Source organism: Cucurbita pepo, chromosome LG07, assembly GCF_002806865.2.
Source record: "Cucurbita pepo subsp. pepo cultivar mu-cu-16 chromosome LG07, ASM280686v2, whole genome shotgun sequence".
NCBI lineage: Eukaryota > Viridiplantae > Streptophyta > Magnoliopsida > Cucurbitales > Cucurbitaceae > Cucurbita > Cucurbita pepo.
In genome coordinates, this window is record NC_036644.1 from 5,689,428 (window position 1) to 5,704,824 (window position 15,397).

The 15,397-nt window shown below is 40.0% G+C and overlaps 1 protein-coding gene across 1 annotated transcript; it reads left to right on the plus strand.

Annotated features, from left to right (window-relative positions):
• The first annotated feature begins 2,830 nt into the window (after positions 1-2,830).
• Positions 2,831-3,738, plus strand: LOC111798840. Its single transcript, XM_023682186.1, has 2 exons — positions 2,831-3,297; positions 3,351-3,738. Exons 1-2 carry the CDS (start codon positions 2,831-2,833, stop codon positions 3,736-3,738), a joined length of 855 nt encoding a protein of 284 aa, XP_023537954.1.
• The last annotated feature ends 11,659 nt before the right edge of the window (positions 3,739-15,397 follow it).

The following is a 15,397-nucleotide window of genomic DNA, read 5'->3' on the forward strand; positions in this document are numbered from 1 at the left end:
TTTGTATTTGTTTTTGTTTTCTCTAAATTTCAGTATTTCATATTTAAACAAGTAAAACCATGGCTGTGTTTTCCAGAGAAGAAGTTGTTTTAAACGTTTTTTTTTTGAAGTTTACGTTATCAATTATGTTCATGTAAGAGTTATATTTCCGCATTATAGATGAGCATGAGACGTTAGTAGCGACTTTGAGTATGTGGAAATTTAGGGTCGTTACAACAATAATGACATACAGGCACAAATCTAGATTTATCGTACTGAGATACAAACTTGCATGTGTTAGACTTAGACATAACGGGGGATGCTTTAACAAATATTTTTTTAGAACTTGAAGGTGTAGAACATTCATCAATATAGCCTAATCCTCTTTTTATCACCATAAGGCTTATGTGCTCCAATTATTTTATCTAATTTTTGAGTACCTATAGTTAACTTTTGAATAGACTCTTTAGCTTTTCCAAGTTCTTGGATAGTATTTGATTCATTTTCTTTGAGTAATTTAATTAACTTTATCTTTTTCACAACAATCATGCTCAAGAAATTTAATTTTATCAATTAATGCAGTTTTTTTCATCAGAGTCAAATGCATGCTTTTTACAAGGTATATCAAATTTTACAATATTATGATTATTCTCTCTTAAACAAGAAATTTGAGGTGTATCAAATTTTACAACATTATGATTATTCTCTTTTAAGTAAGAAATTTCATTTAATAAAGACTTATTTTTAATAATTGAAGCCTCATATTTCTTTTGAAGTATAACATACTTTGAACCAAGTTTTTCTAAATCAAATTGCATATCCTCAAAAACTTTAAACAATTCATCGTAAGAAGGAGATTCAAGAATTACCTCGTCTTCTTCATCCTCTTTGTTACCCTGAGCCATGACTTCATCCTCTTTGTCACCATGAGCCATGAAACAAAAATTTGCTACTTTTTCATCATTTAGAGATTCATTTGCATCTATTTTATTATGAGCTAACATGCTAATTTTTGTTTTTTTAACTTGATTTGTTCCCTCATGAGTTACTTCACGAGTTTTCCAAATTTCATATGCTGAACAACACATAGATACTCTATTAAATTCATCATTACTTAGGGCACAATAAAGATAACTTATAACACTAGCATTAAAAGAACTTTTTTTTTATATCATGTTCATCAAATTCATTCTCTCATTTAAGCTTGTCAATGTTATTAACAATTTTTATTGGAATATAAAGGTCTTTACTAACAATCAACCATAATTCATAATCAATCGATTGCAAAAAATTTTCATTCTAGCTTTCCAATATGTATAAATTATTCCATCAAAATAAGGAGGTCTAGAAGTTGATTGTCCTTCACAAAAACCATTTTTAACACGTAGATTTGCCATAAGCTCTAAAGATAAAGTTTATAAAAAAAAGAGCAACCTGCTCTGATACCAATTGTTGGATCGACATGGCATCCCTAGAGGGGTGAATAGGGTTTCAACAATGTAATTATTAAATTTCTTTCATAAGAATAAAACTTAATATCATGCAATAAAATTTAACCATAATTTAGAATTTAAATAAGGAAAGGGTTAGAAAATATAACACCATAGTTTTACAGTGGTTCGGTCAAACTCGACCTACTCCACTCCCCAAGCGCCTCTTGGAAATTTGAATAAACCCTCTTGACTCTTTCCTCGGATCAGAAACCAACCGCTACACCGCTCCTTTTATGAGTTCAAGAGCAATCTCAATCCTTTCCACGGCTCAGGATCAAACCGGTACACCGCTTTTTTTACGAGTTCAAGAGAAAACTCAATCATTTCCACGGCTCAGGATCAAACCGGTACAATTGTCTGAAATCTTATAGAAACACACCACAACTCTCTAAAGTAATAGATTTACAATTTTCTCACAATACAATAGACATCTCTCTCAAGAATAAGATAAACAAGAAATAGAATTGGAAGCTTTGGAGAGAGCAACAATAACAATGGAGACTTTTTAAAAAAAAGTTTTAGATCGAGGAAACTATGAAAGTTGTGTATTGTGTTCTATGTTCTGTGTGTTGTGTGTTCTGAAAAATATGAAGAGGTGATCTGTCATGCATTGTTTTGTAAATCATTTACATACTTTTCAGAACTCATATGCTACTTGAACACCTTGTTTTGGATTTCAAACTTTCTACATAATTGCTAAAGTTTTTGTAATTTCATTGCATAGTCTGTTGGTCCAGCCCTTGATTTCAAGATTCAAATTTTGGGCTGTGATAGTTTGGTATTAGAGCATGGTTTTAGGTCCTATAGACATTAGGTTGTAGAGTCTAGTACCTCTGTGGCTTAAGTTTCGACATGCTCCGCCGCGACCTGGTGAGTTCTCTGATTATTGGGAAGTAGGAAGACTTGAGTTATATGTTACGAGATCTAAGATGAGGATTAAAAAAATAATAAGGAATGTGCTTCTTTTGAATTAGGCACAATGAGAACGTAGTATTGACTCTCACTCCCCGTCTATTGACAGATAATGGCGCCTAAGAGAAGAGGAGATTATCTTCGGCCTGGTCCTAAGAGGGGCAGGAGAAGGGTCGAAGAGGAACCTAATTTTCCTTTCCTCGAGGTGGAGCAGCACCCACCTCTAGAGGAGAACACAGAGCTGACCTCGGATGAGGAATAGACGCCGCCACCGGCACCTGTGCCGAGGAGAGGCCGAAGGAAGGTCGAGCCTCAAGTTATTCTAGAGACTGCTCCTCAAGATCAGGTACCTGAAGAAGCTCCACCAGCGCCAGATTCCTGTGGTGCCTACTCAGTCAACGACGACCGTTTCAAGGGATGAGTTTCAGACTTTCATGAGAGCCACCATGGAAACTCATGCACAAATGGCTCAGTTAATGCATACATTGATGACAAATCAGGCCACTGTGCAAGGGACGAGAGATCTGAGCACGATTGTGGAGTCCCATTATTTAAAGGACTTTCAGAGGTATAAACCGCCCACTTTTGACGGGGGTAAGATGGACCCGGTAGCAGCTGAGATTTGGTTGGAGGCTGTAGAGATAGCCTTTATGTACATGAAATGTCCACCAGAATATCAAGTCCATTGTGGGACTTACATGTTGAAGGGTGAAGCCCATTTTTGGTGGAAAGGTGCAGAAAGGACTATTACATCAGAGGGAGGTTATATTTCCTGGAATCAGTTCAAGGAAGCCTACCTGTATAAATATTACCCAGTAGTTGCTCTACTCAAGTGTCAGACAGCATTCCTAGAACTGAAACAGGGGGACAAAACTATTGAGGAATACGATCTTGAGTTTAATAAACTGGCAAGGTTGCTGAGTATGTCAGTAATGAGAAGATGAAAATTGATCGTTTTATCGCTAGTCTCCGGATAGAGCTTCAGGGTCCAGTTATAGTACAAGCATCATCAGATTATGCTGTAGCCCTGAGAGTGGCAACGCTGATGGATAGGCCACGACAGATGGCAAAGCAAAATGTGTCGATAGTGACCACTCAGAATACCTTTGGCCAACGAAGAAGGCCTAACAGAAATTCTTTTAGATCTGACAGACAGCCTCGAGGGCGATTTGAACGTTGGGGTAGAGCCCCAGAGCATAACAGACCTGAATGCCCTAATTGTAAGAGATATCACGAGGGAGAGTGTTTTGCTGGAACAGGAGGATGCTTTGGTTGTGGCAAGCCACTCCATCGCGTAGCAGACTGTCCTCATAAGAGAAACCATGAGGGAAATAGACTAGTGGGACAGAATTAGAGAGGCCGGGGAGTTCCACAGCAGACCCGAGCTGTGGCCCACGCTATCACGACTAGGAAGCAGAAGAGACGGACACAGTGGTGACAAGTACACTACCTATTTTTTATCACCTAGCATTTACATTATTTGATTCTGGTGCTACCTACTCTTTTAGTTCTGAGGGGGTTGTGAAATCTGCAAACTTAGAACTAGAACCCCTAGAGTTCCCCCTTACTGTGTCTACACCAGCAAATACATACATGACTGCTACCCGTAGAGTTAGAGGTGGTAGTGTGATAGTTGCAGGGCGAAAGATTGTAGCATCCTTGATTGTCCTGTGTATGCAAGACTTCGATGTGCTCTTAGGGATGGATTGGTTGGACGAGAATTGTGCCCTCATTGATTGCGAAGCAAGAAAGATAACCTTTAGGCCCCTGATAGGAGAGAACTTTGAATTCAAAGGGGATATATCCAGAAGTACCCCTAGGGTCATCACAACGTTGAAGGCTAGGAAGTTGTTGTATCAGGGAGCCTGGGCAATTCTGGCTAGTGTAACGAAAGTCAGTGAGTCCAGTCTGATGGTATCCTCTGTTCCTGTGGTTGGAGAATTTGAGGATGTTTTTCCAGAAGAGCTTCCAGGGCTGCCCCCTAATCGAGAGGTAGATTTTGTTATTGACCTCGAACCAGGGACAACACCGATATCCAAAGCGCCATATAGAATGGCACCTGCTGAGCTCAAGAAGCTGAAGGTACAGTTACAAGAACTTATGGACAAGGGATTCATACGGCCTAGCGTCTCACCTTGGGGAGCCCCTGTGCTATTTGTTAAGAAGAAAGATTGAACTATGCGATTATGTATAGATTACAGAGAGTTGAACAAGGTCACAATCAAGAATAAATACCCTCTCCCAAGGATAGACGACCTATTTGACCAATTGCATGGTGCAACAATGTTCTCTAAGATTGATCTGCGATCAGGATATCACCAGATGAGAATAAGAGAGGAAGACATACCTAAAACAGCGTTTAGAAGCCGTTATGGACATTATGAGTTCATAGTCATGTCTTTTGGTTTGACCAACGCTCCTGCAGTGTTTATGGAGTTGATGAACCGAGTGTTTAAGGAATTCTTAGACACCTTCGTGATTGTGTTCATTGACGACATTTTGGTGTATTCTAAGTCTGAGATGGAGCATGAGGAACACATGAGGAGAGTTTTAACTCTACTGAGAACCCCATCAGTTGTATGCCAAATTCTCGAAGTGCAAATTTTGGCTGCAGGAAGTGGCTTTTCTTGGACACGTGGTATCCAGTCAGGGGGTAACTGTGGATCCTACTAAGATCGAAGCAATCTTGAAATGGCCTAGACCAACCAAGGTCGGTGAAGTAAGGAGTTTTCTAGGTCTAGCAGGCTATTATAGAAGGTTTGTACAAGATTTCTCTAAAATATCTGCAGCTTTGACACATTTAACCAAGAAGAGGAAACCTTTTATCTGGACACCAAAGTGTGAACAGAGTTTTCTAGAACTGAGAAAGAGGTTGGTCAATGCGCCTGTACTTACAGTGCCCGATGGGTCAGGTGGACTTGTGGTTTACATCGACGCTTCAGGAAAAGGGCTAGGTTGTGTACTCATGCAAAAGGGCAAGGTGATAGCCTACGCCTCTAGACAGCTGAAAGAGTATGAGCGCAACTACCCCACCCACGATCTGGAACTAGCAGCCGTGGTTAGACCTGGCGTCACTACCTGTATTTGTTTACACAGAAAGAGCTCAACATGAGACAACAGATGTGGTTAGAACTAGTTAAGGACTATGACATTGAAATACTTTACCACCCAGGAAAAGCTAATGTAGTGGCAGATGCCTTGAGTAGAAAGACAGCCCACACATCTGCCCTGATCACGAGGCAGAAGTATCTACAGGATGAGATACAGAGGGCTGGAATAGAAGTCTTGGTTAAAGGCATAACCGCTCAACTACCGCAACTTTCAGTCCAACCCACCCTCAAGAGACATATCATTGAAGCTTAGAGAACTAATATGCACCTCAGTAGGATCTGGGGTCAGCAAGAAACTGAGAGACTAGAGGGATATTCAGTTTCTTCTGAAGAGGGTTTGATGTGGCAGGACCAGTTATGCGTACCTCGGGATGAGAAGATCCTACAGGAAATCATGATTGAGGCACACAACACGTCCTACGTGTTCCACCCTACGCGTTCCACCCTGGAAATGAAGAAGGATGTAGCTGAGTATGTGAGTCGGTGTTTGACTTGTCAACAGGTAAAGGCCCCGAGACAGCGACCAGCAGGGTTGTTGCAATGGTTGAATATCCCACAGTGAAAATGGGAGGAAATAAGCATGGATTTCATCGCGGGCCTACCAAAGACTCGAAGAGGCTTTAATGTCATCTGGGTCATTGTGGACAGATTGACTAAGGCAGCCCACTTTATACCCGGCAGAGCTACTTACCGAGTGGACCAATGGGCTCAGTTGTATGTCAAGGAGATAATCCGCCTGCACGGCGTGCCAGTGATCATTGTGTCTGATAGGGATGCTAAGTTTACTTCTAACTTCTGGAAAGGGTTACAGAAAGCGTTGGGAACGCAACTCAAGTTCAGTACAGCTTTCCATCCTCAAACTGATGGGAAAATCGAGAGGCTTAACCAGACCCTAGAGGATATGTTGAGGGCATGTGTAATAGACTTTGCAGGTTGCTGGGATGAGCACCTGGCCTTTATGGAATTTGCCTACAACAATAGCTACCAGACAACCATTCAGATGACACCATTCGAAGCTCTATATGGGAGGAGGTGCAGAACCCCTATATTCTAGGAGGAGGTGGGCAAGAAACAGTTGTTGGGGCAGGAGTTGGTACATACTACCAACGCAGTGGTACAGAAAATCAAACAGAGGATACTCTTTGCACAAAGTCGGCAGAAGAGTTATGCAGATTCTCGTAGGAAAGACCTCATGTTTGCAGTGGGTGATCACGTCTTCCTGAAAGTAGCCCCCATGAGAGGAGTGCTGAGATTTGGGTAGAAGGGGAAGCTGAGCCCGAGATTCGTGGGACCCTTTGAAGAACTAGAAAGGATAGGGCTCGTGGCCTACAGACTAGCATTGCCACCCACACTCGCCGCAGTGCATAACGTATTCCATGTATCGATGCTGAGAAAGAACACCCCAGATCCCACTCACATCATTGATCACGAGACGCTTCCCATCCGGAAGGACCTATCATATGAGGAGAAACCCATAGGGATAATGGCACGTGATGTGAGGAGACTACGAAGAAGGGAGATTCCATTAGTCAAGATTTTATGGAAAAACCATCGAGACAACGAGGCCACTTGGGACTGTGAGGATGACATGAGGAGATCTTACCCCGAACTCTTCCGGCAAGGATCAACTTTCGAGGACAAAAGTTCCTAAGGTGGGGAGGATTGTAGCGCCTGAGTTTAAAAAAAAAAAATTCAAGGTCACAATAGGGGCAAACTAGTCATTTTGCCCTATTATTACTAGATGGGTCTAATTTGATTGGGTTATAATCTGAAAAGAGAAAGAAGAGGGAAAGAAGATTAGGGTTTTTGAGGTAGGAGGAGGAGATCGGATCATAACCGACGTCGGATATCCGAGTCCCAATTCTAAACCATCAACAGTCCGAGGCAAGGTGCTCTCACGAATCACACCTTCCTATTTCGTCAAAACATCCAAGAACTTCAGCGTGATCTGGTTAAGTTCTAGAGTGAAGGCGGCCAAGATTGGCGTTCAATCGGAGTTTCAAGAAAACGTGATTTTTGGAGAGAGGGAAGAGACGCCGCCACACGTCGGCCAGCGTACGGAGGAGTGCGGCAGAATCGGTGATCCACACGTGGCAATCATCGACTTGTGAGGCGCGTCCTCACCTGGCAACGGACACGCGTCATGCACGCGGATTCGGGCCAGCCCGACCCGACACCGCACGCGAACCGCTCCGCCCATAAACTGCCCTGACCCGGTGCCTCTAACCCGCGATGCTCGAGAATTTACGCGTGGGCACATGCGCGTCGGAATCCTTTCCATCAAAAAAATTCGAGCTTGGGAAGGCACGCGTCAACCAAGTAAGTAGCCAATTTGGATTCCCACGAGCAGTACTTGTAGGAACCACTAGGAACAAGCATGCATGCTACCACGCATAAACTTAGCTAGCCGGACCTAGCATATTAGTATGGAAACTGCGAAAATGAAATGCTTAAAGAAAGCTAGATATGAAATGTTTATTAAATCTGTTTTGATTGAGATTCTGATAAAGTATGTATGCATGAGGAGGATGGAAAACTTGTGAAATCTGCGCTCCAGGTGAAGATGGACGTTATCTTCCTGTTGAGCATGTTCATTAATATTGCATGAACTATTGTGTATGAACTCTTATGCCTGATGATTGCTTGTGTTATCTTTCTTGTTGAATAGGAAGAAATTATGAGCATAGATTAGGGTGCTTGTGACTAAGTAGGCTAGACGAGATCCTAGATTGGGAGACCATTAAAATACCGTGCATATAGACCCGTGAAACGATTACTGGCGGATCTAGAGCCCAGAATTTCAAACCCAATTGGTTTGTGAGACCAGGCACGAGAATCCTAGAGATGCATGAATCCAAGTCTAAGCTACCAAGTTCTACCCTAGAAAGGATAGTAGGATACCACGTTAATTGTAGGTAGCCCGCTAGAGTTGAGTAGTGTGGATATTGTCATCAGAATCTCCACTTTTCTCTGTGCTCCGATACCGTACCGTCGAGATAGAGCTTCGGTACGAAGATCGTTGAGCTTGGCAGATCCGGATAGGGAAGTGTGACAGGTACCCAGACCTAGTGGTGATAGCTAAGGGGTCTTCTGAACAGGACTCCTGGGCCATAGAAACCCATCCCTGAGCGTGGGACGTGGAACCACTAGGATGACTTAGTAGCTGACCGGCACACAGGGGGTCACACCCCGAATTTAGTGGATGTATGGTCCCGTGTGAGGGTTGTCAGCTAACTTCCACGGATGATGTTCAGAGAGAGTCACGTATTCAGATCCAGCCATACGATCCCCTCAGATGTACTTATGAGGTCGCGCCTCACCTCAGGACACTGATCATTCCACCACAAAAGATGGGCAAGCCTCTTAAGATATAGAAAAGAGAGTTGTAGCTTAGATTACTCTCCTTAGAAACACGAGAAAGACCGTGGATACCTACCAAGATAAGGATGCAAAAAGAGCCTACAAGTAAGCTGCTTACTGAGTATTTTTATACTCATTCCTTTCTACTCTTTTTTTTTTTCTTCAGGTGAGTGATGCCATGGTTCGAGGTGGGAATGCGTGCTGAATCTTAATGTCACAGAGGAGTGTCCCAAGGCATCTAGGAGTCTGTGCATATTTTTGTTTAGATCTGTTGTGCATTGTTTTGTAGACCATTTACATACTTTTCATATAACTCATATGCTACTTGAACTCCTTGTTTTGGATTTCAAACTTTCTACATAATTGCTAAAGTTTTTGTAATTTCATCTTGTCCATTTGTTTTTACATGATTTCATTGCATAGTCTGCTGGTCCAGCCCTTGATTTCAAGATTCAAATTTTGGGCTGTGACATATCATATGACAACATCTATATATCCATCATTCACATGTCGTATCATAATCATATCATATCGTAAACACTTCGTGATCATATCATTCCCTAACTTATCATAGTCTTAACGTTCGTATACCTATCACAGTCATGTCGTTACATGAATATATCTTAGTCATATCATCACAGGAACGTATCCTAACGCTATCGTTCTATCACAGGAACGTAGCCTGAAGCTCTGATACCAAATGATAAGATAAGGAACCAACTACAAGGGGAATAAGATTCGGATTACCTTGTTGATCGAATATCTCAAGGCAAGAACATTGTTTGAGATTCGAATCACTCCACAAGCAAGATCGATCATGTCTAGCTTGAATGATTCTTGTTGATCAAATATCTCAAGGCAAGAACACTTGATTGAGATTCGAATCACTCCACAAGCAAGATTGATCATGTCGAGCTTGAATGATTCTACATGCAATCTAAACTACATAGAATTGCAAAGAAACTTAGCCATTGGCTAAAGAAAAGCACAAATGCTTCTTTCTATATTTTCCAAGTCTACCTTACAAATACAACATACATGGCTTTATATAGCCTCAAAATGAAACTATTAAAGGCATTCCAAAAGTTGTAACATTCATACTTAATGACCATAATTAGTCATTATGTAAATGTAACCTAAAAAATCTTAAAATACAATAACTCTAAATTACTCTAAATTATAACCCACCCAAAATGTACAACAATCAAACTTCATTCTTCTTCAATGTAGCATGAGTTGAAACATCTTTTGATAATTTTGACAACCTTTTCTTCACATCTTCATTGAAGTATATTGTATGATTGATGTCTCTTGGTTCATATCAGCTGATGTCCCGAAGTTATCCTAAATGAAAGTTTGATTCTGTCCATTGAAATCCAAATCAACTTATATGAGCCCATGACATCAGTTTCAAGTTTGAAGTTTACAAAATTGTTTCTCATTTATATTGGTCCATGTGTTATACTTCATGCGAGTCTTTGCATGAGTTAAGTCTTGAAATATTTATATATGTGTGTTATATTATTATTTTCATACAAACCATTTAATACTCATTAACATTTTTTTAGATATTCTATTTTCTCGTACTGTGTTTATACCTTTTAACATTTTCTATATATTTTCAAGGATGGTGTTTTTTTTTTCTTCTTTTTAATTATATTAACAATCTTCCCTCTCTATTTGTTTCCATATTTTCAATTATATTCACAATCTTCCCTCCCTTTCTTTCATTGTGTTCCCTTCTTTTCTTCTTTTTAAGTATATTCACAATCTTCTCTCTATTTGTTTCTTCTTCACATTTTTTATCTTTTAATTATATTCACAATCTTCCCTCTCTATTCGTTTCCTTCTTCACAATTAATTTTAGCCGATCTTTTAATCACTTCTTACTTTTTCCTCTTAAAATGGCTACGAGTTTTCCTAAAACTCATACAAAATTCTTTTGTTTAATCCCTAATTCAAAACTAACTAATTGTAACCAAATTAATAAAATTAATATCATTAAATAAAATAAGAGGAAAATTACTACCAATATCTTTTTCCAAAACTATATCCGAACCTTTTTGTTTTTCTATTTGTGTAAAACTAAATAATTGGTTAAAGAAAGAGGAGATTTGAGATATAACTTCGGTAAATCTCAAATCTCTCCCCCATGTAAATCTTTACCATCTCCTATAAATCTGCTGTGAGAGGCATTTTTGTTTTTTTCCTTTTTTTTCTTTGTTACAGAATTCCTGTCGTTTGAGAAGATGGTTGTTGTTTTATTTATTTATTTTAATTATTATTATAATTTATTTATATATTTATTTATTTATTTATTACTGTTATTATTATCATTTTTTAAATTTATTTTTATTTCTATTTTTTCGGTGGTTACACTTAACCTATCATGTTAAGCTTTCTATTAAATTTTCATGAGTAACGAAGTCCATTTAGTATGCATTGTTTTCAATTAGTAGTCTCATAGGTGGCTTTTCATTTTCGTACTCAAACATTGTGTTAAGGTTTTATTTTGATGATGTTATTTCTTTTTCTTGTTTTAAATTGAACATATAAGTCCATGGTTTCGTTTGAAACGTTTTTTTTTTTAATTTCTAGATATGTTATTAAAGACATGCATGTAGTGATGTCTCTAATTTAGGCAAGAAAATAAGAGAAATTACAGAAAAACTAGATCAAGAAGGCACACTTCATCTAAGTAACCACACAGACTTTAAGCAAGTAATACTTGTAGGGATCACTAGGGCATGCTAGCAAGCAAGCCTTCCTTACCTTGGGTGGTTAGAAAATGTATGTTTTGGACTTCGAAAGCGCATTTTTGAAAGAGTATGAGTTATATGTATGTTATAAAAATTATCATTACGCCCCTAGGTTGAGATTTCTAAGAAGCATGTTGTTTTTATGTGTTATAAAAAGTTAAAAAGGTACTATGCATGGCCACAATACGAGTTGGACAATATGGACAAGTAAGCTATGTAAAGGTAAGAAATTACCAAAATGTCCCTATGATGAGATAAGTGATGAATGTTGTTTTAAATGCTTTCCGCCATGTATGGAAGTATGATGGAATTTTGTGATCTATGCTACGGGAGATTGATGGATGTTATCTCCTTGTCAACTTGCTCAAACCTGTGATTTATGATATATGATGTTTGTGCATGAGGTGATTAATAGGACTATCTCCCTATTATACATTTATAAATGAATAGGATATGCTTTTCTTGTTTTAGGTGATCAATAAGAATATCTCCCTAGTAAAGCATGCATGAGCAAACGAAGCTAAGATTAAGCCACTCGAACTAAGCAATTTACAGGTTGGCCTAAGTCAGAACGTTTCTAATAGACAATTGTGAGCCCATTAGAGATCTAAACTTGAGTACACCTATAGACTGGATTAGCCTCGAGGAGCTAACCTCGAGCGTTCTAAAAATATGAGATGTAAACTAAACCACCTCAATGCCCTAAGAACCTAGTAAATCTATGCAGCATCTAAGTGAGACTAAGGAAACTTAACAAAAAAACCCAAGACCACTTGAGAGACTATTGTAACGCCCCTAATTTTCTTTAACCTAATTAGTGACGTCACCCATGCATACTTATCTCATTAAGCGGAAGCTCATCATAAATAACCTTGAAATGGTCTTTCATAAATATTCATGAATCCAAAACAAAACCTAAACTTCGAAAATAACCCTTCAACACTGAATTCGAAGTAAATCCAAATGAAACAATACTCAATGTAAAACTTAAAATAGTCTAATAAGAGTAAACTTCTAAAAATATCCCGTCTCCAACTTCCATGGTGGCCTCAGCTCCGCCGTCAACCGTACATTGGCGCCTTGCCTTTACCTGAAAAATGTAGGTAGCACGTGGCTTGAGTATTTTATGAAATACTCAGTAAGTCACCCCACTGTTGGGGTTAGGAATGCAAACACATGCAACATATGAGCGGGACCTAACTTTTCATAAACTTTTCATAGCCTTGGGCGCTTTTCTATTCCGGGTAGGGTTGGATGTGTGGTACTCCTTCACACATGGCCCATGTACGTGTACATGAACCCACCAGGCGGGCTCTTATACATACCCCCTGGGCCTGACTTGGTCGGGCAAAACGTGTTACACGTAGCCGGACACCACAGAACAGAAAAGGGCCCGCATGATATCATGGCGAACATAAATATCGTATTTCATTCTTTCGTATCATAAAGGGGAAGAATCCCGATGCACGTGACATACATATATGCATGAGGTCCCTTAACATATTTAACATGGCATTACATAAGCAGTGCTAACATCGCATTTACGTTTCTTACATCACATGGCATCTCACATGACTTACATTACATGGCATATTACATAAACATTCCAGTTGCATAAACATCTCATGACATGACTCGATAATTCTACGTGTATCTATGGCATCAATCAACATATTCATGGCATACAATACTAACATCTCATTCATGACATAACATAAACAGTCAACAGTCAACACAAGTTCATACATCACATAACATACACAATCTACGGTCAACACAATCTATACATCACATAATCATATCACATAAAATATGGTGCATGCAGGGGCCACAGGGCACGCACCATCATACAACACGTAGAAAGCTAACTCCAACAGTAAGGTCACTTACCTCGATGGTCTTGGTTGAAGTCACTCACAACGAGCTAATCCCAGCGGTTAAATATGTCCTATGATAACCACATAAAAATTTAGAACCTTTCATAAGGTACCCTAGCTAAACCTCATGCTATTTATCAAAATAAACCCTCGACCTAATCTGTCTTTAACGTTTAGGAGCCATACTGACCTCGGATGGTAAAACTAAGGGCAGAAACGGCTTCGGAAGGGCCAAAAACCTTGGAATCGATATATTATAGTGATACCGATTCACCAAGCCGAGCTGCTGAGCCGACCAATTAAGCCGCCGAGCTGAGCTGCGGGATTTGACGGAGCCGAGCCGCGGGTTTTGACGGAGCCGAGCCGCCGTACACGTCAAGCCAAACCGAGAGCACGCGTGTGGAGCTGAGACCGAAGCTGCAGCACGCGTCCGCGTTGGGCCGAAACGCACAGGGCCCGCGTTCGTTCCGTGGGCTGGTCCAGAGGCCGAACGTGAACCCGACCCGTTTTCCTTCGTCTTCCTTACCCGAAATCTCACGAAAACCCTAATCGTTGCTGCGCTGCCAACGACGACGTCACAACCCCGATTCCAACGATGCGACGACACCCCTCGCCTATTCCGACCGACGCGCAACGATAGTGAACACCGATAGCCTCGGTCGCTTCTCCCTCCGGCCACTCACCGAAGAAAATCCAGCGAACCACCTCACACGTTTTTCCTAGCTAACCCTCTCGATTTTTCCGTACTCTCAGACACCCTCGAAAACCCTAAACATTTGAAGAGCAAAAGTCGTTTCCAAGGAAGGAGGAGAGTTGTATATGGGAATATAAAAGGTCTTTATGACTTTTCCATTAAGGCAGTAATTTCGTTGCTAGAAATCATACCTTTTCCAGCGACAATAAATGCAACATAATATTTTTTCGTTTTGGCAGCAAAAATAAAATCTTAGCATAAAATCTAAAATAAATAAAACAAAAATTCGAATCCTTACAACTATTGAGTGTAGAGTTGGGACAAGATTGAAACCGCGATCCAATTAAACCGATTGTGAAGAGGGACTTGGGACTACACGGGTAGTTAGCTCTTGACAAGGACTTCTTGTAGAAATGGGCAAACCCGTAAATCGGTCTTAGATGGACTTTTGACTACATGGGTAAGTGTCAAGATGAGAACTCCTATTGAAGGTAGAAACGGGTCTAGGCTGGTTTCGCGATTTCATAAAGTAATCATGTAAGAGATTAGGGACTACACAAGTAGGTGGTTTAGGGTCAATATTTCTATTGAGTGTAGAGATAGGCCAAGACCGACATCGCGACTCCGTAAACTGATCACAAAAGAGACTAGGGACTGCACTGATAGTTGAAAAGGAGAGTGCCTCTATTGATTATAAGAGCAGGTCGAGGCTAACGCTGCGATGTCGTAATCGGTCCTAAAAGGAAATAAGGACTACATGGGGTAGAAAATTCATGATGGTTGCCCCTAATGAATGTGGTATGACCCCAGACCTCGACATAGTCTGCGACATGTAAGAGAACTTTCTAGAGCCTAAACAAAAACTCGGGGAGATCTACTAGAAATTGGATGCAATGAGAGCCTACAATTAGGTTCTTTAATGAGTATTTTTATACTCACCCATTTTCCCCCTATGTTTTTTCAAGTGTTCATAGGTTGTTGTTTGAGGTGGAGGAGTGTTCGAGAGCTATACAGTCACAAACAGGGCCGTTCTGGAGCGTCAGTTCGTCTTTGTGTTTGAGTCTTTTGTATTTTATTTTGTAATTGTTTCCGTGTGTGTAATAAATTTTAACATCTTCTTATAATTTGATTTTATCTTGTATTTAATTTTGGTGAGGTTTGTCTTTACTTTGTTTTCAATTTTATTAGATCTTCATCATTTATTTTATTTTAC